Source organism: Phycodurus eques, chromosome 22, assembly GCF_024500275.1.
Source record: "Phycodurus eques isolate BA_2022a chromosome 22, UOR_Pequ_1.1, whole genome shotgun sequence".
NCBI lineage: Eukaryota > Metazoa > Chordata > Actinopteri > Syngnathiformes > Syngnathidae > Phycodurus > Phycodurus eques.
The window spans coordinates 5,452,166-5,479,853 of NC_084546.1; the positions used below are offsets into that span (position 1 = coordinate 5,452,166).

At 41.4% G+C, this 27,688-nt stretch overlaps 3 protein-coding genes and 1 pseudogene across 4 annotated transcripts; 3 read left to right on the forward strand and 1 right to left on the reverse strand.

The window, feature by feature from the left end:
• Positions 1-581: 581 nt before the first annotated feature.
• mkrn1 (makorin, ring finger protein, 1) lies at positions 582-11,356 on the reverse strand. 2 transcript variants are annotated; one of them, XM_061667248.1, is made up of 8 exons: positions 11,258-11,356; positions 10,596-10,730; positions 5,874-6,046; positions 4,955-5,166; positions 4,631-4,845; positions 3,593-3,703; positions 2,836-2,980; positions 582-1,804 (listed from the first exon to the last, which is right to left on the reverse strand). In XM_061667248.1, exons 1-8 carry the CDS (start codon positions 11,329-11,331, stop codon positions 1,592-1,594), a joined length of 1,278 nt encoding a protein of 425 aa, XP_061523232.1. In that variant the 5' UTR covers positions 11,332-11,356; the 3' UTR covers positions 582-1,591. The 2 variants fall into 2 exon arrangements, with proteins under 2 accessions (XP_061523232.1, XP_061523233.1); XM_061667249.1 differs by lacking the exon at positions 11,258-11,356 and adding an exon at positions 10,891-11,245.
• A 3,841-nt stretch (positions 11,357-15,197) lies between these two features.
• LOC133396941 (toll-like receptor 1) lies at positions 15,198-19,001 on the forward strand. The gene is made up of 2 exons (XM_061667244.1): positions 15,198-15,267; positions 15,367-19,001. Exons 1-2 carry the CDS (start codon positions 15,254-15,256, stop codon positions 17,816-17,818), a joined length of 2,466 nt encoding a protein of 821 aa, XP_061523228.1. The 5' UTR covers positions 15,198-15,253; the 3' UTR covers positions 17,819-19,001.
• Positions 19,002-20,353: 1,352 nt separating this feature from the next.
• Positions 20,354-23,954, forward strand: LOC133396940 (toll-like receptor 1). Its single transcript, XM_061667243.1, has 2 exons — positions 20,354-20,412; positions 20,529-23,954. The coding sequence occupies exons 1-2, from the start codon at positions 20,399-20,401 to the stop codon at positions 22,999-23,001; spliced, it is 2,487 nt and encodes an 828-aa protein (XP_061523227.1). The 5' UTR covers positions 20,354-20,398; the 3' UTR covers positions 23,002-23,954.
• Positions 23,955-25,946: 1,992 nt separating this feature from the next.
• On the forward strand, positions 25,947-27,688 carry LOC133397496 (toll-like receptor 2; annotated as a pseudogene).

Consider the following 27,688-nt stretch of genomic DNA (forward strand, 5'->3'; position numbering starts at 1 on the left):
AAATCTAGGTCAATATACACAAGTTAAAAAAAAAGTAAAAATAATTAATAGTATGCAAATGAACACAAAAAAATGTAACAAAATATAAAGTATCTGAACTTTATTTCCAGTATCTCAAAATATTCAATAAGCAAATAAAAACCAATATCACAATAAATAAACCTAACGTTGTACAATGTATAATATAAAAAAATATATAATCTAAATCAATATATGCAAGCTAAAAGTTTAGTTTTAAAGAGTCTAAAAATATCAATAGACTGCAAATTAAAACTATTATATAAAAATGTAGACAACACTCACTTGGACATTCACACTTTTGGACTTAGGGTCTCCAATTAACCTGAGGAGCATGTTTTTTTGAATGTCAGAGGAAGCCGCAGTACCCAGAAATACAGAATTATATAGCTATGGCTCTTATTCAAAGTTAGTTGGGACAGGCTCCAGATCACCTGTGATCTTAATAAGGGAACGCACAATAGAAAATGAATGGATAATGTACTTAACACAGTAAAATATTTTAGTGTTTTCTAATTGTACCTCATTCACTGTCGTAACACAAATGAGACTCCACCAGCATGTATTGATAATAAACTTTTAATTTCAAGTTAAGATGGATGGCCGTGGAACATAGAAAACACACATTTCAGTATAAACATATGCATTCCAACGGAGTTCAACAGGTTGAAACCAGCTATCGGGGGGAGCGGAGAAACATTTCACGAGTACAGTTCAAACGTGTAGGATAAAAATATGGGCATTAAAGCCCAATAGTGGCCCCCATTCTCCCCCCCTTCCCCCGTTGTACTTTTGAGCCTGAATCTGAGGAAGGATCACATCCCTCTCTTTTAAGTTAATTCCAACATTTAAAGTCAGTAGATTGTAGAATATTGCACTTCATGAAATGAAGGGGTCAGGGTATTTGAAGATGCTTGTGAGCTGCTCAGTGACTTAAGGTGCAAATGGATCGGCAACAGGTTTAACAAACCAACAATTTAGCGTAGTGATCTACACGCCTTTTGATCGTTGACAAAAAGAGTCGTGGCGGGACAGTAAAATACCGAGTACACCGTGAACGTGGGTACGGTTAATAGTTAGCACAATATATAAGCTATAAACAGCTTCAGTATAGGTGGGAGGGTCAAATCGTACAACATGCCCGTCGCAATTGGAATACATTTTAAGTAAATGTGCATCCTCGAAGAGTAGCAGACTTATGTACAAACCTGGGTAGGTGATCAACGCGTGACGCCGACGCCCACAAATAAACTTGCGTCAATGAGATTCCAATAAAGTTTTTGTTCATTCATTTTTGCTTGGACAACAAGGGATAAGTCACAGGGATCGAGAGGTTTTTTTTTTTTGTTTTTTTTTTATATAGCACAAGTGCACCATTTTTTTTTTTGTTTGTTTAAGTTCATATTTATTAATGGCCTGCTTAAAGGCACTGCCACAATACAAGTTTAGGGGAGGGGGTGGATCTACCGTCCATCACTCGCACAAGACAGTCCATTCTAGGGTTTAGTATATACATTTAATAGGGGTTGGGAGATATGCAAGTATGTGGGGGTGAGCACGGGAATTGGGCTAGCTATAGGTAAATTTCGTAAAAATCATCCAATTCCTCGTGAAACAAGTCCCACTCGTCCTCGGAGTCAGTCACCTCTTCGTCGGTGCCGGCGGCGAGTAGCATGAGGAGCATCTCGCTCAGCTCGAACGTGACCATCTCCTCGTCGTCATTGTCGAACGAGTCACCGCTTTCTCGCTCGTCCAGGATGTCCCAGAGGCGCGTGTGTCGTGAGCTCTGTAAAACAAATACGGTTTAGTGCGTGTCCTATATATAAAAAAAAAAATAAATTTAAACATTACATTTCTATGCCCTAGATGTCTGGTTGCAAAACAGTCGAATATGTCTGATCAATTTGCAGAAAGTTACTGTATGTTGAGCTGGGGAGTTTTGAACGTATTCCAAATTGGAAACTTTACATGGGAATTAAAATGGAATAGGGGGTAATTTCATGGAAATGTAACTAGGGATACAAAATTCAGGGACTTTCCAAGTTTGAAACTTTCCATGGGAATTAACCAGGAATTAACAAAAATAACAATTGGGAATTTAAATATCATCAATACATTTGCGCATTATCCTGATTTTGCCCCGACTTCCAAGTTTTTCAATTTACAAGCAAGCCGTTGCTTGGCCAATTTTGTTGTTGTTGCTTTGTTCGAAATACAAGCGAGTTTCAGTTACGCCGTTGCAGCATGGGCAAGGAGAGTCATCTATTTTGCATGGATGTTTGCTTCTGATAAAGCTACTAAGTGTTCATATTTACACTTGAAAATACCTTTTCCATTTAATTACCCTCAATTGCCAGTTAATTCCAATGGAAGGTTAACAATTTGGAACAATTAAAAAAATCCTCAACTTTACTTCCCATGGAAAAGTACTGAAAACCTCATGCAAATTTCCAGGAAGTTTTCCACCAATTTCCTATCGTCGGTACCGACGCAAACAGACAACCTCCCCAGTATCTATTTTCGTAAATTCGTGTTCCTAATTTGAGTCAGCGCTGGGGAAATTGGTTCAAACCTGCTCATCTGCAACCGACCAGCAGATGGTGTTACAGCAACAGGCTAAGTGACAAACACATTTGACCAAGCCATTTACCATCCATTTTCTATACCCCGCCAGCCTATCGCAGGTCACATATAGAGAAACGCCACACACATTTACACCTATGGGCAATTTAGTGGTTTGGGAATATGGGGAAAAAGCCGGAATAAAACCTATAGTGGCTATTATCGGTTTTGATAAATATCTATATGACGTGGTACCCGGTTCCTGCTGTTGGACCCGGTCTGCCGCCGCGGAGGCTGAACCTCCTCCAGACGCCCGTCAGGAAAAGCGTGCTTGTAGAAGCAGTTGGAGCCGAAAGGACACGTTCCGCGGCCCTCGTCGAAGTATCGACACGGTTTACCCCTGGGGAACAGAATGAAGAGACGGGATTATTATTATTATTATTATTTTAAATATCTTAAAGGGGAGATATTATCGTAAGGAGACTTTTTAAGCGATTATATACAAATACACGACTCACCAAAGGTTAGGGATTATACAAATACACGAATCACAAAAGGTTAGGGATAGTCGGCTTTCGGGTGAAATTTCACAAAGAAGAACCTAAAATGCACTCTTAACCTTTACAGGTGCACTTTTTGCACAACTAGCTGAGGACAAAATTCACATTTTATGTTCACCGTGAAATTTAATCTGAAAATTCTGATCACGACCTTCATCGGTTCCGAGACTCAAAGCACCTTATCCCATTAAAGTGAATGGAAATCAAATTAATCCGATCTAGTCCCAGAACCAAGACGTGTTTCACGATGAGCAGCAGACTGCATGGATCCCGGTCGACACGCCCAGTTGCCGTTTCGATTTGCTTTCCCCCCCCCCCCTCAATACTCGGGGCTCAACATGCAGCCAGAATAATGGCTCACTATCATTGTTGCATCTGTGTATTTGAATGAACGCATGTTGTAGGCAAATGTGCAATACCTCCTTTAACTTAAAAGTGGACTGTCCACGTACCCCATGCCTTCCTTGTACGTCTGGATGAGTTTCTGCTTTTCCTCCTTATCTTCCACCCAGAATTCGCTCGGGATGACAAAGTTGGATGTGATTCGACATTCTGGGCAAGATCTGTAGGGGAAAGACAGGTGCACTAGAAAACGATGTACAATGAACACATTTATGCAATGAACACATTTATTTGCGGTGTCAGGCTGCTCTTATTTGGACACAAAAGTAATCTTGATTTGCGTTCAACGCTTTTGAGTGGAATGTACTCAAGTGTAGGCATAGCATCCTATAAACAAGCAGCAAAGTGTAGGAGTGAAGGCCTGACAAAACATCTCAAGACAGGAGCACAGTGGGCACTCAACAACAGTGCACTTTTTTTTTTCCACACAACTCATTTCATGGCTTATTTAGCCCCGATATCCTGATATATTTTTTTTATTCATTATTGTTGGAAATTATTAGTTACCAACCATTGGTGAAAAACTTAATTACTTACCGTTTACAAAAAAATATATTTTTTTACAAATCAAGGCGTCCCCTCCAATAAATACCTTACCACTAGTAAATGTGTGGTAGTATCATTGTAAGATTTTATTAGTAGAATATTGTGATACATAATTTTTTAGTTTACATCATTAAAAACATTTGTTAAACAATACAAAATATTGGTTGTAAAAATATATCACAATATAAAATGAAAACATTTCCTTACAAATAAAGGCCTCCCTTAATATATAAGGAGAAAGAAAAGGATATATTCATAGAATTATTATAATCTGTAAATTATAAAATTGTTTTTTTTTCATAATTACTGATGTTTTTATTTATACAACACGTAAGGTTCATAATTTTAAATTTGAAGAAACAACAATGTATATTTCTAACATCTTTTCAAGGCATTTACATAAAGGCCTTCCGCCAATAAATTGCTGATATTTTTTGTCATATTCTAGTTCCTCAGTCCACCCTATAAAATAAAAAAAATAAATCAAGTTTCATGTGCGACAGCTTGTCCTTTGCAGAGCACAAACCAAGCGCATGACTCACTTGATGATTCTGCTCTCAAACTGCCGGGCGCTTCGCCACCTACGGATGCACTTTAGACAGTAGCAGTGGCTGCAGTTGGAGAGGATGCCGAAGCGGCGCTCACTCGGGTTGCTTTTCTCGAACACCACCTCCATGCACACGCCGCACATCATGTCCTTGCTGCGCTGGACAGCAAACGAGATCTCCATGTCTTTCTCGTGGGCCTCGATGCACGCCTGAGAGGGGGGGGGGAAACGAAGAAAATAAGTTAAAGCGATACATCGCAAAAAACGCAACAAAACAGCGTTCCGTTGCTAAATCGCGGTTCAGCGTACGTAACGATACCTTGGTGTGGTCTGAGCGCTGGTTGTTGTCGGTGGGGTGCAGCACCTGAAGGCCGCACATGTCGCACACGTCGCCGTGCAGATAGACGCAGTTGAGGCCGTAGCGGCACTCGCCGACGGTGGCGTACGGACACAGCTGCTTCCTTAACTCTTTGCCGTCGCTGTCAAACTCCTCGATGAGGGGGACGGAGCTCCGCACGTTCACCGACTCCGCTGGACATGCAGGAAAGGAAAACGTCAGTTGAAAATTTATTTCAGGCAATTTTAAGAACGTAAAGGCTCACAAAGTAAACTTCCATCAGGATCGCAACTACAATCACTAGCACAAGGTATGGCTGTTCGCTAACTTAATATAGCCTAGCGGTTAGCCAGTTAACAGCCACCTGCTAACCTGAGCTCACAACAGCAAATTCTACACGTTTATTTGCCAGCTCCCACGTCACTCACCAGGCCAGGCCCCACCTTTTAAAGCCGCACACACTGAAAGTCACACATTATCGTGTGAAACGTTGAGGATGGCGACCCCAAGTGGACAACAATAGTGACTGCACCTCACATGCACATTTTGTTCTTTAATACAAAACTAATCTTTGGCCGATTAATCGAAGGGATCGTCGTTGGAATAATTGATCCTTAAGATATTTGATAGTTGCAGCCCTTGTTGCAATGTAATCCTACCATACTGACATCCTGTACATTCAAATGTTCAGGCTCTATTCTGACAGTTAACCTCATACAGATGGTCTTCAGCTTTTGATAGCTTGGCCCGAAATACCGTCTGCTGTTTTGAACGAGATAAATGTCGTCCTCTACAAGCCAAGAATAGCGACGCGTTTCTTATCAGTCTCTACTGGAATCTAAAGGCGAAGGAGGTCAAGGGTTGTGCGCAAGCAACATCACACTTTTCATCAATCACTCACCACGCCCGCAGTACGGCTGCCCCGGCACAAATTCCGCAGCATTGACCCAATCTTGTGCCCCTAGGCCAGGCGTCGACCCACTGAGCTCCGGATCGGGCTGGCTGGCTCGGGAGGTGGAAGGCAATGGCTCAGGTGTCGGCAGCTCATCTTGTGACGGACTGTGATGTTCGAACCTATTGAAGCAGATTCATGACATTAGATGCCGGAGGGGTTTTGATACATCAGTCTGGGAATTCAGGTTTTACAGTCTAAAGTGATTGTCATTAGATTCTACAGCAGCTAACCTCCCTCCCCCGCCCCATCACTGGATAGGCTTTTAACATTCCTGTGCTAAGCCTGCGAAACAGATGGGACTTTCAGAAATGAAAGTTTAAAATCGCTTGAGTCAATCTTTCGGTGAGCTTCAGACTGACACAGCTGTGATCTTCCCCAAATGGTACAGGCCTGATATTAAATTGCCTTACAATTTCATCTCTAATTGCAACATTTTAAAAAGGTACAAATGAATGAATGCAAAATCATAGCCGCAATCTTGAGCAATTGTTTTTTTTTGTGTGTTTTTTCATTTGTTTTATTTTTAAAAGCTGCAAGCAAGTTTGGTAGTGCGTGCTTCAATAAAGGGCTCTTGTGCGGTTTAAGGTTTATACAACTGGGGGATGGTACTAGGGATTAGGTGGTACACATGGTAAATGATCCCAACCTGCAGATAGAGATTATATAGATTGGAGCTCATTCAATACATTTCAGCGAATCATTTACTGACTGGGTAGTTTTCCCAGCAATATTTAATTTTTGGGCCATTTAGGCTGTCATGGTTTGTGAGGATAAGTGGCTCAGAAAATGGATGGATGGATATTCCTATAATAATAATAATAATTAGGGCTGCAACAATCAAATATTTTTAGAATTGATTATTTCACAGATTATCTCTTCAATCAATCAGGTAATTTATTTTGCATTATTAAGCAACAATACCAATACAAAATATGCATCTGAGGTTCAAGTATTATTTTAGTCCACTTGGGCTCACCATCCTCACAGTCTACACTGTAATATCTGTGATTTTGAATGTGTGTGGCTTTAAAAGGCTAAGTCATTGTCTTTTATGCACTGTCCTAGTGGCTCGCCACCATCGCGGCGTTGTGTGAGAGTCTGCAGTAACATTAGTGCATCAGGAAAAATTATCACTGCCGAGCTTCGAGGCAGAGATTTTGCTAATTAAAACTATTTTCTTGGAATCGAAATATTCAAAGTTATTAAATTGATCATTTCAGCTCTAAACTAATACAGCTCCAGTAATTCAAATCCTGGAAATTGCCATTTTCCAGTTTAACGGGGAAACAATCAATAAGGAAAGGCAAGCCCGTGACAAAGAAGCAACTTGTGGCAATCGAGTTTTATTGGATTGCACAAAGCGACTGTATTATGAGTTTATAAAAAGGACAAACTGTGTGACAAGTGTACCTGACAGGTTGTTTTAGTTTACCGTCAAGCCAAGGCAACAACGTGACAGGCTTCCCATTTCAGAAGGGGCTGTAAGGTTGTCTTGCTTTTTATGGCACAGTTGAAGAACACCAATATTTGCATTCTACTATTACTCATTTAAATGGTAGTAAAACTCAATTGATGAAGTCTGTCCAGAGAAACTACTTGAGATTGTCCTTGTGCAACATTGTACTATAAACGTCACATTATGCAAAGAATCTAGGGGAACTCGGAAGGACGAGTCAGAGGAGAGCCTGACTTATAGTTTATAGTTATGTTAGACAACACACATTTTTATGAATAGATATACATGGCTGTAGAATACCACAACAATCACGTTCCATAAGTAAACGCTATCAACAGTCTGTCTCAAATTCTGTAGACCACATTTTTACCCTACATGCAGTACCAACAAAAACAGTTTAAGAACAGAAGTGAAGTAAATGAGAATAAAATGCTTGTTAGTAGTCAAAAAAAAAAAAAAAAAAAAAAAAAAAAAAAAAAGGGGGGGGGGGGGATTATTATTTGATCAATAACAATAGGAAAATCAATTCTAAAAAGATTTGCAAGTGACAGCCCTACACTGCTGTAATGGGAATTGTCAAAATTTGGTATGGTACAAGTGTTTTTGTACCTTTAGTGAATAGTGACAGTTGGTTTAATATGAATAACACAAGCAGTGACTCCAGTCTGTCCGCTCAAGAACAACAGCGAAAGGTGGCGGTGTGAAGCCAACTGCATGCCCCCACCCCACCCCTTTTGAAACCTCTTTTTCCTTTGACTACCTTGCTGTGTCTATCTATTGTATGTGTATTGATCATTTAAATGCAGACAGGTGTCAATATCCAGCTTTGAGACATCCTCTTTGCCAGACCTTAAAGATGCTAATGTCTCCACGTTTAAGTTACTGGCCTCTTTGCAAACATAATGAACCTTTGTCTTTATGCTTTTGTTTCAAGTATTCGCGATCAGAACAATTTTTTTCCACAACACTGAGAAATATAAATTCCATTTTAGTAGACACTGGAGAGCCTCAGTGTACAAAAACTTGCTGTCCTATGCCAAAAAGGGTATGGTATATATGGGATATACAATACACTTTCATGAACGGTCAGTCGCAACTGAAAAGCTTCCACACTGACTTGTTTCATAGGCCCGCGTCAGTGTCATCGTGACTTAACAAGCCATAGCAGCCAATACATATGGCAATTTACAATAAAGGCCCATTGATCCTCCGGCAGCCTCCTACACACGACTGTTGGAACTCAGTGCAAACTGTTAGCAAGTCTGTTCCCAGAAAGCCACTCTCGTGTTAGATGAGGATGTGGGGGCAGCTGGGGGGGGAGGTGTGTGCTGGAGCGATGCATAAATAAGGAGGGGGGCGCTGCAGACGACTGAACCTGGGGAACCCAGCAACAGCAGAAAGAGCAGCGAAATTGAGAGCGTTATGCAATTGCTATGCAGGATGCAGTGCACTCTGTCTGGCCTAAAAAAAGGAAAAAATGGGGGGGGGGGGGTCATTGAGTCCAAAACAATAGGCAGAGCCCAGGGAATAGAGCCATAACAAACCCCCACGTCAGGCGCCTTTTCTTTAGCGTCTTCATGCAGAGGGAATCCCGCCAATCACAAGAATGGAGGAATGCGACTTGTCAACACAGCAGAAGTGACTCAATGCATCATAAGCTCGACAACAAGTGTCTTCAGATCATTGTTGCAGGGGGCGGGAGGAGGGGGAGGCCCCTGCCTCGCACTGCCTTGGTAACTATGGGGATGCTCCTTGGAGCCAGACACCTAGCAGACACCGTCTGTGCCGCTGCCGTCTGGGCGCACTCGAGTTTGACAACAAAGCGGGAGCGTAATCTGCCTCTCGAAAAGGAGACGGCACCGCTGCATGTTTAAGCCCCACTACCACCCTTGAAGTCTATCCAGGTTATCGAGCGGCGCGATTGTTCGTAAAAGCCAGAGACATCATGTTGATGTGTGGCCAACGCACAGTCGCTGTCCTCACTTCTCTTTCATGACAAAGGGGAACTGGTGCAATTAACACTAAGCAAAGCAAAGGCTATTAAGATGGCGTAACGGTAGAGTGCAACTTTCCCATGGTCAAGACAATTTGAGATTTTCTGGAAAAATACGCCTCTGACGTCACATAAAAAATATATCTCATATCTTCTTAGATAAAGAATCAATGTTCCTGCCCTACCCATCAAAAGTAAATAACTAATTATCTGCCCATCCATCCATTTCTGAGCCGCTTCTCCTCACTACAGTCGCGGGCGTGCTGGAGCCTATCCCAGCTATCATCGGGCAGGAGGCGGGGTACACCCTGAACTGGTTGCTAGCCGATCACAGGGCACATATCTACCCATTTCTGAAAATGCATCTGTGATAAAGTCATTTGTCACTTCTGACCCACTCTAAACATCACAGTGGGGCTAATTTACAGGACAACTGCCAAATCAGCTTAGTAAACTGCGCGAAGATCCAGAGCCACTTTCAGTCAAAGGTCATGAACTGTGTGAAATGCTAGCGCGCAAAAGGCATCAAGTCCAAAAGGTAACCTGAGCTGCATGGAGTTTTGTTGCATGCACAGATTTGCTTCAGCAGACAGCTTTAGCGGTGGGGAGATGTGTCCATACGCCACATACACACAGTGTACTGTCGAAACCGCTGCCTTTATGAGTGAAATTGCTTTGTGTCTTTGAAGGCACTCACTCAGGGCTTGTCAGTAGCTCACTTGCATGAGACAGGGCCGTCATCTCCATCGGGCTCATTTCAGCCAGACAATATACAGGGTGAGTAAAGTGTTCTGTGTTTTATTGATCTTTGGGGTATTTGGATGAAACCGTGTCACAGACTTATTAAACTACATGGGAGCTGTCATAACAAAAAGCACATGTCTCATTTTTGAGCCACTTGGCTACTGGATGTTGATTTCTATGGGGATCCCGATCCAAACTATTTATACTAGTCTAAAATTGTCCCCTACAACCAACCGACCGACACGGGACCCTTGAGGCTACTACCCGAGCGCATTATTATATCATATACAGGAAGACAGCTGCAGTGAGGATTCCAACAAGGCGCTGCCATGGACGACACCATGTTGACAGTCTCAAGTGTCGTACCTTTGCCAGCTCCGTCATCTTAGAAGGGGGGAAGTCGTCGTGGATCGACGCCACCGCATGTTTTGCGGGAGCATCTATATGACAGCTTTGGTCCAAGCCAAGCACTCACCTGCACCGCTCCCCAAACGCGCAGTTTCCCTTCTGGTAGAACTTGCAAAGCATGGCTCCGGCCGGCTTGCTGTTGGTCAGATCGTGAGAATATCGACAGTTGTCGCCTTCTTTGCATAGACCGTGCAAAAAATACCTGCAAACACAAAAAGCCATTAATAGTTTCTCATTAGTCGCTGTGATATAGAGCTTGCTCACTGTAAGTTTACTTCAAATCAACTGTATTCCCAGGCCCTATTCAACGTGACCAACTGGCACTTGATTTTTAAACAAAATGCTGACTAGACAGAACTCACAAAGCGGTAGCAGCCCCCTACATAGGCATTCATATTGAGTTAAATGGAAACAAGGTCAACAGCTCTCCCCGTAATGGCCATTAACCGTGACGCCACTGCGTCTCTGGGCTTTGTGGCGTCGTGTGTCGTCAAAGTCGTGGCTTTAAACCGACGTCGTCGCTAGAAGCGCACCAAAAATCAAACAAAAACAGTTGTCAGGCTCAGCTAACGCATCGCGAGGCAACAACAGCACACTTGAGCACAGCGCTCCCGTCGCTAACCCGCCGTTGACAACCGCTCGACAGTAGTCCAAACGCCGCTATTTAGAGGCGAAAAGTCCCGCAGTGGCCCCGCGTCGATATCCGAACAGCGATTGTTCAAATCCTACCTGCAAGTTACGTGTTTGGTCCAACCTCCTGATATCGCTGGGGCCGCTGTGGACGATGCAGCTGCTTCCGCCATTGCTGTTTATGTTGTAGCGGCCGGATGTTCCGGACAGCGCCGCTTCTCCTTCGGCAATCCTCGGCTTCTGTCGGAGTTTGCCGAAGGACGAAAGGCTCGCGCCACTTGGCGGCCATTTTCAGGCATTACAGCCAACCCGGTCGCGATAATGCTGACGTTGGGACAGATTCTTCAACTCTTCTGGGGACAACGATTATCTGGGAAAGATATTGAATAATTGACATAAACACTAAATAACAAACTACACTGAAAGCAAGCGTCACATTAAAAAAAAATATCTTTAAAACAAAGTTGTTGTTTTTTTTTTTTATTACTGGATGGATATTGCTGCCACATAATAAAAATAAAGTTCAGTATCACGTCTTCACGTGATGCGTTTCATGTTTTAATGTGATAAGTTACATGTGTATCAATGCAAATGTGTGCCTAATTTGCTAACCAATCTTTTTTATTACAAATAACGTGTTTTTCACTGTATTACAAATCACAGAAAAATGCATCACACTTATTCATCGCAATTATCATTTAAATCAGGTTTTCCGCATTTGAGGTGTAAACCAAGCACTAGCAACCCAGCAAGAAAAAAAATAACTTAAAAATAATACATTTCAATTTCATTTCAAAATTTGAAAATGGGTGTGCGAATTATGTCAATTTAAAAGTTTCTTTGAATCTTACCCGAGGACAAGTTGACCACCCAGGGTGGTCCGAGGGACCAGTTGTCCTTGGTATGCACTTTTGAGGACCAATTGTCCGACAATCACCAGCAACAGCGAGTAAGGGGGTGACTTGAACTGAAAACGATGACGAAAACATGTTGTGTTTTGGATTGCAACGCCAGATATATCCCGAAAGCTTTTGCTTTTTCCCCCATCAGAATCTGTGGGTAAGGAGGATACATCGAGTGAACGACGTGAATAGTTGTAGAGAGAAGATAATCCTCACCGCCATCATCGGGTTTGTGGAAGACATTTTCTCACAGGTATGTAAAAAACGATTTGGTACCAAATCATGTCTTTGAGTAATTTAGCAAAACATAATGGTGAGCATCCGGGAAAGTTCTTCCCTTAAAGATTACTTCCCTTAAAGACACTTACAGATCCACCATACTGCTTGACCATGAATCTCAAAAGGAAAGGTAAAATTAAAAAAAGTGGCTCATTTGCAAGAGACAGGACCGCCACCTCAAAACAGGTCAGTTTTGGCGAGGCTGAAAACGAGTGCATAAAATGCAATACTTCTTGATTCTTTGTGACAGAATTGGTATTCAGACCACTGGGAACTGTTTTAGATTTTAAAAATTCTCCTCTAATATTGATTGATTATTTCAGTCTGTTCAAAGTTCACTAAACTCATATCGGTGCTATGTTCTCTTTTGATTGTAGAATCACTAATGAAAGAATGTCATGTTTAATGCAATTAAATCACATTTAAATGAATACCAAAACAGACATTTTCATATTTAACACCAATTGATTCAGTCCTATTGCCCTCTCACCCACTGGTGGTAATACATTACAACCTTTACAACAATAACCCCATGAAACAAACAATTTCTTTTAAATTTGGTTGAACCGCAACGAGAGTTTACTAGAAATGAGACTCCAGCGCACGTTACAAATGTGATTTCACTTCTCTTTTTAGTAGATCACGGTTTGTTTTTCAAATTTTTTGACACCTCTGGAAATGTAGCTATGTGATTTCACTTCCCCTATTCATCTTGCCTCTGTTTTACTGTATGTACACAACATAAAGTGAGATGGTAGAAATATTTTCCGTGGTTACCAAATCAAACTGTAAAAGTGCAATTGTGACATAGTGGCCCTATTGGTCCAATAAAAGTTTAAGTTTGTCACATATGACAGTAAAATTAGTTGGACTATATCAGTGTACCATAACTGTCCCTGTTGTTCCCTGTAGTCATAGTTCGTTATAGTGAATGAAATTGTAACCTTGAAAACTTCCAAATGAAAGATAATTTTGTACACTAAAATAGAATTCAAACTCAAAAAAGTTATATTGTATTTTATTTTGCTACTCTTTTTATTGCCATTTCACCAAGTGCAAATGCGTATGTTTTATGATATAAAATGGGTTATGTTTGTCAATTTTTTTTTTCTCTGTCAACAAGAGAGTTACGCACTAACCTAAACTGCCTTTTGCATAAGAGAAGCAGAAACAGCAAATACATTTGAATGATTTATTATTGCCACACAATGACATTAAAATATAGGGGAAAAAATCATCATTTAATAGAACATGCATTTTTTTTAGCTGCTGTGCTTCGTGCAAAATACAAATAAACAGTAGTATCTGTTTACAAGCTGACTAAGGTGTAAATTAATAAATGAAAAGATACCTTGTAACCTACAGTGACTCCAAAAACAACTTTTGCAAAACATTTACTCACACAAACACAAAGTTTCCAACGAAATAAACGATGGAGGATATTGAGCATATAAATATAGCCAGAAACTATGAAACCATTTATTATTATTATTATTATTTTATTTTTTTCTGTGTAATTTTCTGGGGGGCACGGTGGACGACTGGTTAGAGCGTCTGTCTGCCTCACAATTCTGAGGACTGGGGTTCAATCCAAACCAGTTCAGGGTGTCGCCCGCCTCCTGCCCGAAGATCGCTGGGAAAGGTTCCAGCACTCCTGTGACCCAAGTGAGGATAAGCGACTCAGAAAATTTTCTGGGTTTTGTGTAAGGTTTACTTTTCTTATGTTTATGACTTTATGTGTCCAGTGCTGTGGATTGGCCTTTTAGTTTAATTGGGTGTCATTTTGTTATGCCCACCTATGTGAACCAATCAGCGCGTTCCATTCTCATGCGTCTTCTCCAAATGTTTCTCGTCTGCTTAGTATGTTCACTTCTTTGATTCCTTGTTAGATGTTGTGTGGATACTACTTTTGCAAATTCTTTGTACTTACCATTTTTGCAGCTAATCTTTCCATGTGTTTTTTGATGGTTTGTGGGTTTTTTTTTTGTGTGTGTAGTTTTTTTTTAGTTTCTCTTCCTCAATGGCATGACCAAACATTGACAAAAAGAAACTGAATGTAACCAAACAAAACATTGAATGTTCTGACATCATGACAAGACAAAAAATATATATTCATCTAGTCATTTTAGCGTGTGGCACAATTTGTGCAAGCAGAACTTTGAACAGCAATGTGAGCACCAAAGCTAAAGCATACACACAAACTGATTTTAATTTTCTTCACCAATTTTTAAAATGTGCTAGGACCCACACGTGATGAGTAAAAAAATAATACAAACTAGCCTAATGATTATCTGGAAACTCCATTGCTCGAGCAAACCCGCCTTCCTGTCATTTCTTTTTGTGGTGAATGACAAGGGAAATGTGTTATTCAAAACACTTAATACAACCAGTTGCTCTTCGATTTGTGTCTGGCACAATGTCGTAACATTTACGATTGTTCAGGTCACACTGATGGACAATGTCCAACCAGCTCCCCGTGTGTGGTTGGGCTGGGGAACGTAACTGTTCTGCATCTTAATAAACCTGATATGGTCTTTTGTATTAAACACAACCGGTAAGTTGTTGAAGTTTGCATTTTTGGAGAACTGTACTGTAAGTCAGCCATAATTATCTATCCTTTATGTGTTTTGACTCAAGCATTTATGTCATAAATGTTTAAGACACTTGAGAATGTTCCCATTTGCGAAAAAAAAGCATGGTGCCTCCTTTTACAGAGTATTCAATAACCAACTGACAAACCATTGACAAAAACCTTCACGAGGGCTGTTCACAGAGTGAAACAGAAAACGAAGAATCATCATTCTGGTAAAAATGAGGAAGAAAATAAGTGTTGACGTGCCCTCAAGAGCAGAGATTAAAACACATTGCACACACAATCGACTTGACGAGTTGACAGTTGAGTACTGCGGAAGCTATGTCGTCCCAAGGGTAAGCTGCTTTTCTTCTTTCAGTCATCTTTGCTGATAACTGCCCGGATACAAATTACCCCCACAACATATTTTATATTTGCATATTTGTTTTTTTCAGGACCGGCTTGGTCCTGTTGGTTGTTACCCTGTTAACCCCAGACTGCGTGGCAGCAGGGATGGATGGCAACCCATTTGAAATGTGCGTTACTTCGAGGAGGAGAGTTGCAGACCTCTCCAATCAAAATCTAACATCCTTTCCCTTAAATCTTCTCAACACCACGGAATACTTGGACATCTCTCACAACTCCATCCAAAGTATCACCACACAAGTTTTCCCCCGACTGCCTCTGTTGTGTTTTCTAAAGGCGACTCATTGTGGGCTCAGGGATATCTCTCCGAAAGTGTTTCAACACACTCCTGCACTTCAAGTTCTTGATATTTCCTCCAACGAATTAACTATCATTCCTGACATTTCACTTCCACGACTGACCATTTTGGATTTGGCTGATAATCTCTACGAGGGCTATCAGCTGCCGGAGTGTTTTCAGAACCTTACAAATCTGCGAGTGCTGTCATTAGGAAGCAAAGCGGCTCTGACAGTGAATTTAAATGACTTCAAACCTGTGATGAAAATCCCCTTGCACCATTTGGTTTTGGGTGCAGGAGTTCCATGGCGAATGTATGAATCGGGAGCTCTTGGGATGCTGTCCCTGCAGAAAATGTCCCTTTTCACTAACTTTTGTGGGTGCTTCAATGTGTTCGACAACCTCCTTGTGGATCTGAATGTGACACGGGCGAGCGCCTTGAGGTTTGTGGCCGTGTTTTCGGATGATTGCAACGTCACCGACGACCCATTCCAGAACTTGAAAGCAATGCCGCATGTGCGAAACCTCACCATAGAGAACACCTTGCTAAGCAGCTCGTTCATGGAGATATTCTTAAAGAACGTTTGGCTGTCTTCTATTGAGGATCTCACCTTTGTCAACATCACGTACAATGAAGATACACCTGATGGGTTTCAGTTTCACCCCCTCAATCACAGCCTTAGTCTTCGCTCTGTAACTTTCGATACGGTGATACATTATCAATACAGGTATCCTACAGTTAACATAAGCTTTAAGTACGCTTCAAATGTGAACTATGTTAAGTTTTCTAGGAGCGGAATGAACATTTTACCCTGTAAACTCTTATCTGTCCTGCCAACATTGGAGACCCTGGATGTGTCAGACAACCTCCTGTCGGACTTGGGCTTCTGGTGGCCTTTGTGTTCCCACACTGGAGTCTTCCCCAAACTGAAGCACCTGTTGTTGAGCAAGAACCGTTTCAGGAGTTTGTCCTTCATCTCGGGACAGACACATGAAATGAAACAGCTGGAGTCCTTGGATTTGAGCTTCAATTCCATATACTTGGACATCAGCTGCCAATGGCCCGCTCACTTGATTGAGCTCAATTTGGGGAATAACAATCTGGGAAACAGTGTTTTTGAGTACCTGTCACCAAATTTACAGCGAATTTACTTGTCAAAAACAGGAATAACTGCCATCACCCAAGAGGACATGTCTCGGTTTCCCAAACTGACACACCTCAAGCTCAGTGCTAACAGCATACAAATGCTCCCGGAACTACTCGATGCCCCAAACCTGATCAGTCTCTATGTAGACCAGAACGCAATCACAAGTCTTTCTGGGCATGTCTTTGGGGGAATTCCGAAGCTTCAGCTCCTCAAAGCTGGGAACAATCCCTTCATATGCTCCTGCGACCTACACTGGTTCCTCACAGACTTTAACAAGTCTTTGCTCTTGAACTGGCCCTTGGATTATTTATGCAGCACCCCAAAACAGTTTAAGGGCCTGCCATTGTCCGAGTATAAAACCAGTGTGATCTCATGCGAAATATGGCTCCAAACAACAGTTGGATTCTCCGTGTTACTATTAGTAGCAACAACCTTGGGCCTGCTTTTCTACAAACTGGATGGTGTGTGGTACACAAAGATGTTATGGGTGTGGATTAGGGTGAAGAGGAGAGGAAATAAACGCTCACACTTGCTGAAGAATATGTCATTTTCATACCACGCGTTCATCTCCTACAGTCATCAGGATGCCAACTTTGTGAGCACCGAACTGGTGCCCTCCTTGGAGAACGCCGGGTTTTTCCTGTGTGTTCACGAACGTGATTTTGTACCCGGTGATTGGATCATAGACAACATAATCAACTGCGTGGAGTCCAGCTACAAAACACTCTTCGTCCTCTCGAAACATTTCGTCCAGAGCGAATGGTGCAACTACGAGCTCTTCTTTGCTCAGCACAGAGCCATCAACATCCAAGAGGACTCTTTGGTGTTCATCCTGTTGGAACCCATCCCCACAGATTGCTTGCCCAAAAAGTACTTGAGACTGAGAAGTTTGCTCCAGCAGCAGACGTACCTCGAGTGGCCGAAGGACGAGCGGAAGCAGCAAGTGTTTTGGGCGAGCCTTAAATCCATGCTGCGTATGGCAGACAAATCTGTAGTTTTGAGGGATATGGCTGTGGATCTTGCAGATACAGCAGCCCTACTTAATAATCAGACCTAACATGCTATATGGTTAAAATGTGGACGACCACAATTGTGTAAAATCCGAAATTTGGATGACCACAATTGGGTAAAATTCAAAATTTTGAGCCGTTACACCCTATTGCATGGGGGCATGTTATGGAAATGGACTTTTCAATTGCTTGGATACAAACAGTTGGGTCTCTCGAGGGCCTCCACAGCCTATTCTGACAAAAGTAGGTCATAGACAGCTGGGAACTGTTATAAATTCTAGGAAATTAATTCATAATCCACTTCATAATTTGTCAATGGTTTTCAACCTGGTTTGAATGAAGCAAATGTATATCTGCTGTTCAAATGTCGATCACATTCTTGGCTGCTTAATCATTCTTAAATTAAAATCTTTAATACGGGTCCTCACTGCAACAGTTTAAGTGTCCAAATGGCATGCTGCCTTGTCCTAGGTGTCTGCCTAATTAATTACATGTTTCTACAGTTCTGAGTTTTGTGTAAAGTTAAGTCAAAAGGTATCCACTAGAATGATACAGTACATTGCAGTATGCTTCATTTGAGAAAATCAAAGAAATAGCGATGATTACTGGTTTAAATTATCTTTCTCTTTTTGCTCAAGTATCAACAGTCAATAATACTTTAAAATTTGACTTTTCTCTACAGCAAAGTGACAACTAATTTTAGCAGATGCATGTGAAGGAAATTTACGCTGCATTCAAATATAAAATTGTATATATATTCTTATGCTCTTTGGTCTTCAGTACTTTTTAATGTTTGACTTTCTTGTAACTTTTGTTGCCAATTATTCAATGTATTTTTTGTTTTTTGTGTTCTTTGGTGGGGATTTTTCTTTCTCAACGGGATGACCAAACATTGACAAAAAGAAACTTACTCATTGTACAGTCTGTGCAAAATACTAACCCCCCCCCAAAGAAACCTTTAATGTGCTGGTATCATGACATGACATAAACATTTCTCAAGTAATTTTTGTGTGTGGCAAGATTTGTGCAAGCTGAACTTTGAAAGGCAACTTAACCGCTGAATATAAGTTGGGTACACGTACCGATTTTTATTTTCTTTACAGATTATTAAAATTTTAGAACTGACATTTTGAAATGGAAAATAAAATTAACTACTAGTTATACCTGTCTGAATATAAACAAGCATAACATTTAATGCTCTGACATCATGAACAGCAGTGTTCGCACTACAGCTAAAGCATACACACAAACTGGTCCTTTACCAATTTTTTAAATTGTTGAAAGACCCCACACGTGACGAGGAAAAAAATAAAAGAAGCTCGCCTAACAGTTATCTTATCTGGGAACTACATTGCTCTTGTAAACTCTTCTTCCTGTCCTTTCTTTTGTGGTGAATGACAAGGGAAATGTGTTCTTCAAAATACTTAACACAACCAGTTGCTCTTCGATTTGTGTCTGGCAGAATACTGTAACATTTACGATTGTTCAGGTCACACTGATTGACAGCTCCCCGTGTGTGGTTGGGCTGGTGCACAAAACTGCTCTGCGTCTTAAACCCGATATGCTCTATTGCAGTCATTTCCAACCTTTATGGAGCCAGGGCACATATTTTACAATTGAAAAATATCACGGCACACCAACAAACAAAAATGTCACAAAAGTGGATACATTAATTAATGTATGTCATTCCTGCCATCTAATAGAAGAGCATTTATTTGTTCTGTCTGTCACTATCCCTCCCTGCCATAAATAGATGAACAAAGATACATTATTTCTTGTAAAGAATTTTTTGGAGCAATTATGTAAAATTTTATAATTTCCCACGCCACATCTGAAGAGCGCTCACGGCACACTGGTTGAGAATCACTGCTCTATTGTATGAAGCACAACCGGTAAGTTGTTGAAGTTTGCAGTCTTGTTGAACTGTACTGTAAGTCAGCCATCATTATTTATCCCTTTTGTATTTTGACTGGTGGCACGGTCGTCGACTGGTTAGCACATCTGCCTCACAGTTCTGAGGACCAGGGTTCAAATCCGGTCTCGCCTGTGTGGAGTTTGCATGTTCTCCCCGTGGCGATCTGGGTTTTCTCCGGGTACTGAGGTTTCTTCCCACATCCCAAAAACATACATGGTAGGTTAATTGAAAACTCTAAATTGCCCTTTGGTGTGAATGTGAGTGTGAATGGTTGTTTGTTTGTATGTGCCCTGCGATTGGCTTGCGACCAGTTCAGGGTGGACCCCACCTCTTGCCCGAAGATAGCTGGGATAGGCTCCAGCATGCCCGTCACCCTAGTGAGGATAAGCGGAACGGAAAATGAATGAATGAATGAATGTATTTTGACTCAGGAATTAATGTCAGAAATTTTTGCTTAAAACACATTTCCAGTTGTGAAAAAAAGCATGAGGCTTCCTTTTACAAAGTATTCAATAACCAACTGACAAACCATTTACAAAAACCTTCACTAGTGCTGTTCACAGAATGAAACAGAAAACCAGAAATGAAGAATCATCATTCTGTTGAAAAATGAGGAAGAAAATAAGTGTTGACGTGCCCTCAAGAGCAGAGATTAAAACACATTGCACACACAATCGACTTGACGAGTTGACAGTTGAGTATTGCGGAAGCTATGTCGTCCCAAGGGTAAGCTGCTTTTCTTCTTTCAGTCATCTTTGCTGATAACTGCACGGATAAAAATTAGGCAAAATAAATAAATAAATCACATAAAACCTTATTGTATATTTGTTTTTGTTTTTCAGGACCATCTTGGTCCTGTTGGTTGTTACCCTGTTAACACCAGACTGCGTGGCAGCAGGGATGGATGGCAACCAAATTGAAATGTGCGTTACTTCGAGGAGGAGAGTTGCAGACCTCTCCAATCAAAATCTAACATCCTTTCCCTTACATCTTCCCAACACCACGGAATACTTGGACATCTCTCACAACTCCATCCAAAGTATCACCACACAAGTTTTCCCCCGACTGCCTCTGTTGTGTTTTCTGAAGGCGACTCATTGTGGGCTCAGGGATATCTCTCCGAAAGTGTTTCAACACACTCCTGCACTTCAAGTTCTTGATATTTCCTCCAACGAATTAACTATCATTCCTGACATTTCACTTCCACAACTGACCATTTTGGATTTGACTGACAATCTCTACGAGGGCTATCAGCTGCCGGATTGTTTTCAGAATCTTACAAATCTGCAAGTGCTGTCATTAGGTAGCAAAGCGGCTCTGACAGTGAATTTAAATGACTTAAAACCTGTGATGAACATCCCCTTGCAGCATTTGGTTTTGGGTGCAGGAGTTCCATGGAGAATGTATGAATCGGGAGCTCTAGGGATGCTGTCCCTGCAGAAAGTGTCCCTTTTCACTAACTTCTGCGGGCGCTTCAATGTGTTCGACAATCTCCTCGTGGATCTGAATGTGACACGGGCGAACGCCTTGAGGTTTGTGAGTGTGTTTTCGGATGACTGCAACGTCACCGACGATCCATTCCAGATCCTGAAAGCAATGCCGCATGTGCGAAACCTCACCATCGAGAACACCTGGCTAAACAGCTCCTTCATGGAGATATTCTTAAAGAATGTTTGGCTGTCTTCTATTGAGGATCTCACCTTTGTCAACATCACGTACAATGAAGATACACCTGATGGGTTTCAGTTTCACCCCCTCAATCACAGCCTTAGTCTTCGCTCTGTAACTTTCGATACGGTGATACATTATCAATACAGGTATCCTACAGTTAACATAAGCTTTAAGTACGCTTCAAATCTGAACTATGTTAGGTTTTCTAGGAGCGGAATGAACATTTTACCCTGTAAACTCTTATCCGTCCTGCCAACATTGGAGACCCTGGATGTGTCAGACAACCTCCTGTCTGATTTGGGTTTCTGGTGGCCTTCGTGTTCCTACACCTCAGTCTTTCCCAAACTGAAGCACCTGTTGTTGAACAAGAACCGTTTCAGGAGTTTGTCCTTCATCTCGGGACGGACGCATGAAATGAAACATCTGGAGTCTCTGGATTTGAGCTTCAATTCCATTTATTTGAAAAAAAGATGCATGTGGCCTGCTCACTTGATTGAGCTCAATCTCGGGAATAACAATCTGGGCAACAGTATTTTTAAGCACCTGTCACCAAATTTCCAGCGAATTTACTTGTCAAAAACAGGAATAACTGCCATCACCCAAGAGGACATGTCTCGGTTTCCCAAACTGACACACCTCAAGCTCAGTGCTAACAGCATCCAAGTGCTCCCGGAACTACTCGATGCCCCAAACCTGATCAGTCTCTATGTGGACCAGAACGCAATCACAAGTCTTTCTGGGCATGTCTTTGGGGGATTTCCGAAGCTTCAGCTCCTCAAAGCTGGGAACAATCCCTTCATATGCTCCTGCGACCTACACTGGTTTCTCACAGACTTTAACAAGTCTTTGCTCTTGAACTGGCCCTTGGATTATTTATGCAGCACCCCAAAACATCTTGAGGGCCTGCCATTGCCCGAGTATAAAACCAGTGTGATCTCATGCGAAATATGGCTCCAAACAACAGTTGGTTTCTCCGTGTTACTATTAGTAGCAACAACCTTCGGCCTCGTTTTCAACAAACTGGATGGTGTGTGGTACACAAAGATGTTATGGGTGTGGATTAGGGTGAAGAGGAGAGGAAATAAACGCTCACACTTGCTGAAGAATATGTCATTTTCATACCACGCGTTCATCTCCTACAGTCATCAGGATGCCAACTTTGTGAGCACCGAACTGGTGCCCTCCTTGGAGAACGCCGGGTATTTCCTGTGTGTTCACGAACGTGATTTTGTACCCGGTGATTGGATCATAGACAACATCATCAACTGCGTGGAGTCCAGCTACAAAACACTCTTCGTCCTCTCGAAACATTTCGTCCAGAGCGAATGGTGCAACTACGAGCTCTTCTTTGCTCAGCACAGAGCCATCAACATCCAAGAGGACTCTTTGGTGTTCATCCTGTTGGAACCCATCCCCACAGATTGCTTGCCCAAAAAGTACTTGAGACTGAGAAGTTTGCTCCAGCAGCAGACGTACCTCGAGTGGCCGAAGGACGAGCGGAAGCAGCAAGTGTTTTGGGCGAGCCTTAAATCCATGCTGCGTATGGCAGACAAATCTGTAGTTTTGAGGGATATGGCTGTGGATCTTGCAGATACAGCAATCCTACTTACTAATCAAATCAGGTTCAACACGCTGTATGATTAAAATGTGGACGACCACAATTTTAATTTTGAGCCGTTATAACCTGTTGCTTGGGGGCATCTTATGGAAATGGACTTTTCAATTGCTTGGATACAAACAGTTGGGTCTCTCGGGGGCCTCCACAGCCTATTTTGACAAAAATAAATCACAGACAGCTGGGAACTGTTATAATTTCTAGGAAATTAATTCATAATACACTTCATGATTTCTAAATGGTTTTCAACCTGGTTTGAATGAAGCAACTGTATATTTGGTGTTCAAATGACAATCACATTCTTGGCTGCTTCATCATTCTTAAATTAAAATATTTAATACATGTCTTCACTGCAACAGTTTAAGCGTGAAGTTAAGTCAAAAGGTATCCCACGAGAATGTTACAATACATTCCAGTGTGCTTCATTTGAGAAAATCAAAGAAATAGTGATGATTACTGGTGTAAATCATATTCCCCTTTTCGGTCAAGTGTCAACAGTCAAGAATACTTTGAATTTGAATTTTCTCTACAGCTACGTGACAGCTTCTCTAATTTTAGCAGATGCACGGGAAGGAAATTTCCGCTGCATTCAAATGTAAAATAGTGTATCGAGTCTCCTGCTCTTTGGTTTTCAGTACTTTTGTTTGATGTTTGGCTTCCTTGTGACTTTTGCTTCCGATTATTCCTTGTATGTTTTTTTTTTTTTTTTTGGTTTTTGGTCCGGATTTCTCTTTCTCAACAAAATGATCAAACATTGACAAAAATAAACTTACCAGTTGTTCAGTATGTGCAAAATACTAACGAAAAAAAACAACCTTAGTGCTCTGATATCATGACATGACATAAACATTTCTCTCGTCATTTTAGTGTGACAAGATTTGTCCAAGCTGAACTTTGAAAGGCAACTTAAGCGCCAAAGCTAAAATTGGGTACACGTACTGACTTTTTTATCTCTTGACTTGATTTAAAAATGTGTCAGATCCCTCACATGACATATTGAAATTGAAAATAAAAATAACTACCAGTTATACATGTCTTTGCATTGGGTGATTATTTTAATTCCCCCATATAACCCTATTGTCATTCTCTACTATTGCTCTGCTTTAAACATTTTAGAAGATTTGATTTGCTCCTTACAGTGTGTTGAGGTGTTTCTATATTATGCAATTATATTTGAAAACAACGCTTTACTATTTGGGAAGTGGTTGTCAGTTTGCACTGACCAAAAGATTTTGTGGATTGTTTTAAAAAAAATCGCTTAATATTCATAATTTGAAAAGCTGGTCAATGGTGGTGTCATGGGACAAATGGCTGACATTTGGGTATCAAGCTTCCAAAGGTGGGCATTGTAGCCAGCAATTTTAATCAACTAAGAGCACTGTTATTTTGGAATATTACAAGTCAAGTGAAAGTAAAAAGTAGTCCTCCAAATATTTGCTTGAGTTATAGTAAGTATTCAGTGAAAAACTACAGGTACTGACTATCTGGTCACTTTCCAATGTATATTATTTTTCAGAACATGAATAGCAAATAGACAAAAATAAGAAATTTGAATGTGCAAATTCAGATATTGCCCAACATGATCACTTTTACGAAAGCAATCATTAATTTTATCGTTATAAAATGAAATACATTCAGGCAAATTCAGCCACTGGTCTCAAAATAAATGAAATTTAGTCGTTTGCACTCATGAAACAGGACATATTTGAATCTGTGTTCCTGTAGGGAGAAATGTGGACATTTTTAGTCAGACAGACGACAGCGCATGGCATACAGTAGCTGTCCTTCTTTGTCATCTGTAAGGTAAAGCTTACGATGATTGAATGTGAGGCCAGGGGTGTTTTGCCTCTTTTGACTGCGAGTTGTTTCTCTCATGCTTCAAATCCCTCGGTTTTAGGCGGCTTTCATTGTCATGACGTCCATGGTGAAACGAAGGTATGAAACAAAGTGAGCTCCGGTTCACCGTTGGCAACTTACTTTATGACTTTGTTGCTATTTTCAGCATTTTTTCCCACCCCTTGAGCGCTATCTCAATAATGATGCCATGAGCATAAATCTAGTGACCATTTGTGAGTTTCTTGGGGACTCCCTCCAGAGGAGATGTTCAAACCTCCACGTTTAGGCTCCAAATGAATGACAGGAAGCCAGAACTGGTTATTTGAACCCTAAACAAAATGTTCACGATATTTCCTCATTAAGTGTGCCATAATCATATATCCTTTATGTATTTTGACTGAAGAATGCCAGAGACATTTCATCAAGACATTTAGAAACCGTTTTAAATTGTAAAAAAAAATTTTAAAAAATAAAAATGAAACCAATGCATTGTATTTCTCCTTTTACCAAGTAGTTAATAACTAACTTGGAAACCATTTTCAAAACCCTTTATTAGGGCTGTTGACAAGAGTAAAGCAGAAGCAGAAATGAAGACATGATGGTTACAAAAAGAGGAAGAGAGATGAGGAGCATCTTCAGAGCAGAGATTTAAACACACAGCACACACAATCGACCTGACGTGTTCACGGTTGACTGCGTCCGAAGATGTCGTTCCAAGGGTCAGATGCTTTTCTTCTCCGTTCAGTAATCTTTGCTGATCACTGGGCTAATGCAAATCATTTAATCAATCACATAATACCGATTTATCACGTATTTGCTTTTTCAGGACCGTTGTGGTGGTCTTGTTGGTTATTTCCCTGTTACCTCCAGACCGCAAGGCAACAGGGCTGGTTGACAACCGATTCGAAATATGTGTTACTGCGAGGAGAAGATTTGCATACCTCTCCTATCAAAATCTAACATCCTTTCCCATACATCTCCCCAACACCACAGAATACTGGGACATCTCTCACAACTCCATCCAAAGTATCACTACATGGGCTTTCCCCCGACTGCCTCTGTTGTGTTTTCTGAAGGCGACTCATTGCGGGCTCAAGGATATCTCTCCCAGTGTGTTTCAACACTTCAAGTTCTCGATATGTCCTCCCATGAATTAACAATCATTCCTGATATTTCACTGCCACGACTGACCGTGTTGGATTTGTCCGATAATCTCTACGAGGGCTATCAGCTGCCAAAGTGTTTTCAGAACCTTACAAATCTGCGAGTGCTGTCATTAGGAAGCAAAGCAGCTCTGACAGTGAATTTAAATGACTTCAAACCTGTGATAAACATCCCCTTGCAACATTTGGTTTTGGGTGCAGGAGTTCCATGGCGAATGTATGAATTGGGAGCTCTTGGGATGCTGAAAGCAATGCCGCATGTGAGACACCTGGCTAAACAGCTCGTTCATGGAGATATTCTGTTAAATAAATCGTAGAAGTTATCATTTATTTGCTAAGCTTGCCTTAGTATTATGGACGATTTTGATGGTTGCTTGCTGACCGTGAGAGAAAGGAAGAAACCAGCGTCTTCGTTGCTGTGTGTCTATTTTTTATCGGTGTTGGGTGTGATAGATCCAACATATTCTTAAAGAACATTTGGCTGGCTTCTATTGAGGATGTCTCCTTTGTCAACATCACATACAATGAAGATATACCTGATGGGTTACAGTTTAAGTTTCACCCGTCAATCACAGCATTGGTGTTCGCTCTGTAATTTTTGATACGGTGATACATTATCAATACTGGAATCCTACATATAACATGAGCTTTGAGGACCTTTCAAATGTGAACTATGTTAAGTTTTCTGGGAGTGGAATGGACATTCTACCCTGTAAACTCTTATCCGTCCTGCCAACATTGGAGACCCTGGATGTGTCAGACAGCCTCCTGTCAGATTCAGGCATCTGGTGGCTTTCATGTTCCTACACCGGCGTCTTCCCCAAACTGAAGCACCTGTTGTTGAGCAAGAACCGTTTCTTCAGTTTGTCCTTCATGTCAAGACGGACGAATGACATGAAGAAGCTGGACTCCCTGTATTTGAGCTTCAATTTCATCTACTTGGACAACAGATGCAAATGGCCCGCTCACTTGATTGAGCTCAATCTCGGGAATAACAATTTTGGCAACAATGTTTTTGAGTACGTGTCACCAAATTTCCAGTGAATTATCCAGTGACTTATCAAAAACTGGAATAACTGCCATAACGCAAGAGGACCTGTCTCGGTTTCCCAACCTGACACACCTCCAGCTCAGCGCCAACAGTATCCAAGTGCTTCCTGAATGGCTTGGCGGCCCGAATCTGATCAGTCTCTACGTGGACCAGAATGCAATCACAACACTTTCCCAGCATCTCTTTGGGGGACTTCCTAAACTTCAGATCTTCAAAGCTGGAAACAATCCCTTCGTATGCTCCTGTGACCTACACTTGTTCTTCAAAGACTTTAACAAGTCTCTGCTCCTGGACTGGCCCTTGGCTTATTTATGCAGCACCCCAAAGCAGGGCTTTCCTCTGTCCGAGTATAAAACCAGTGTGATCTCCTGCGAAATATGCCTCCAAACAACAATGGCTTTCTCCGTGTTACTATTAGTAGCAACAACTTTTGGCCTCGTTTTCTACAAACTGGATGGTGTGTGGTACACAAAGATGTTATGGGTGTGGATTAGGGTGAAGAGGAGAGGAAAGAAACGCTCACACTTGCTGAAGAATATGTCATTTTCATACCACGCGTTCATCTCCTACAGTCATCAGGATGCCAACTTTGTGAGCAGCGAACTGGTGCCCTCCTTGGAGAACGCCGGGATTTTCCTGTGTGTTCTGTTATGTTATTCACAGTAG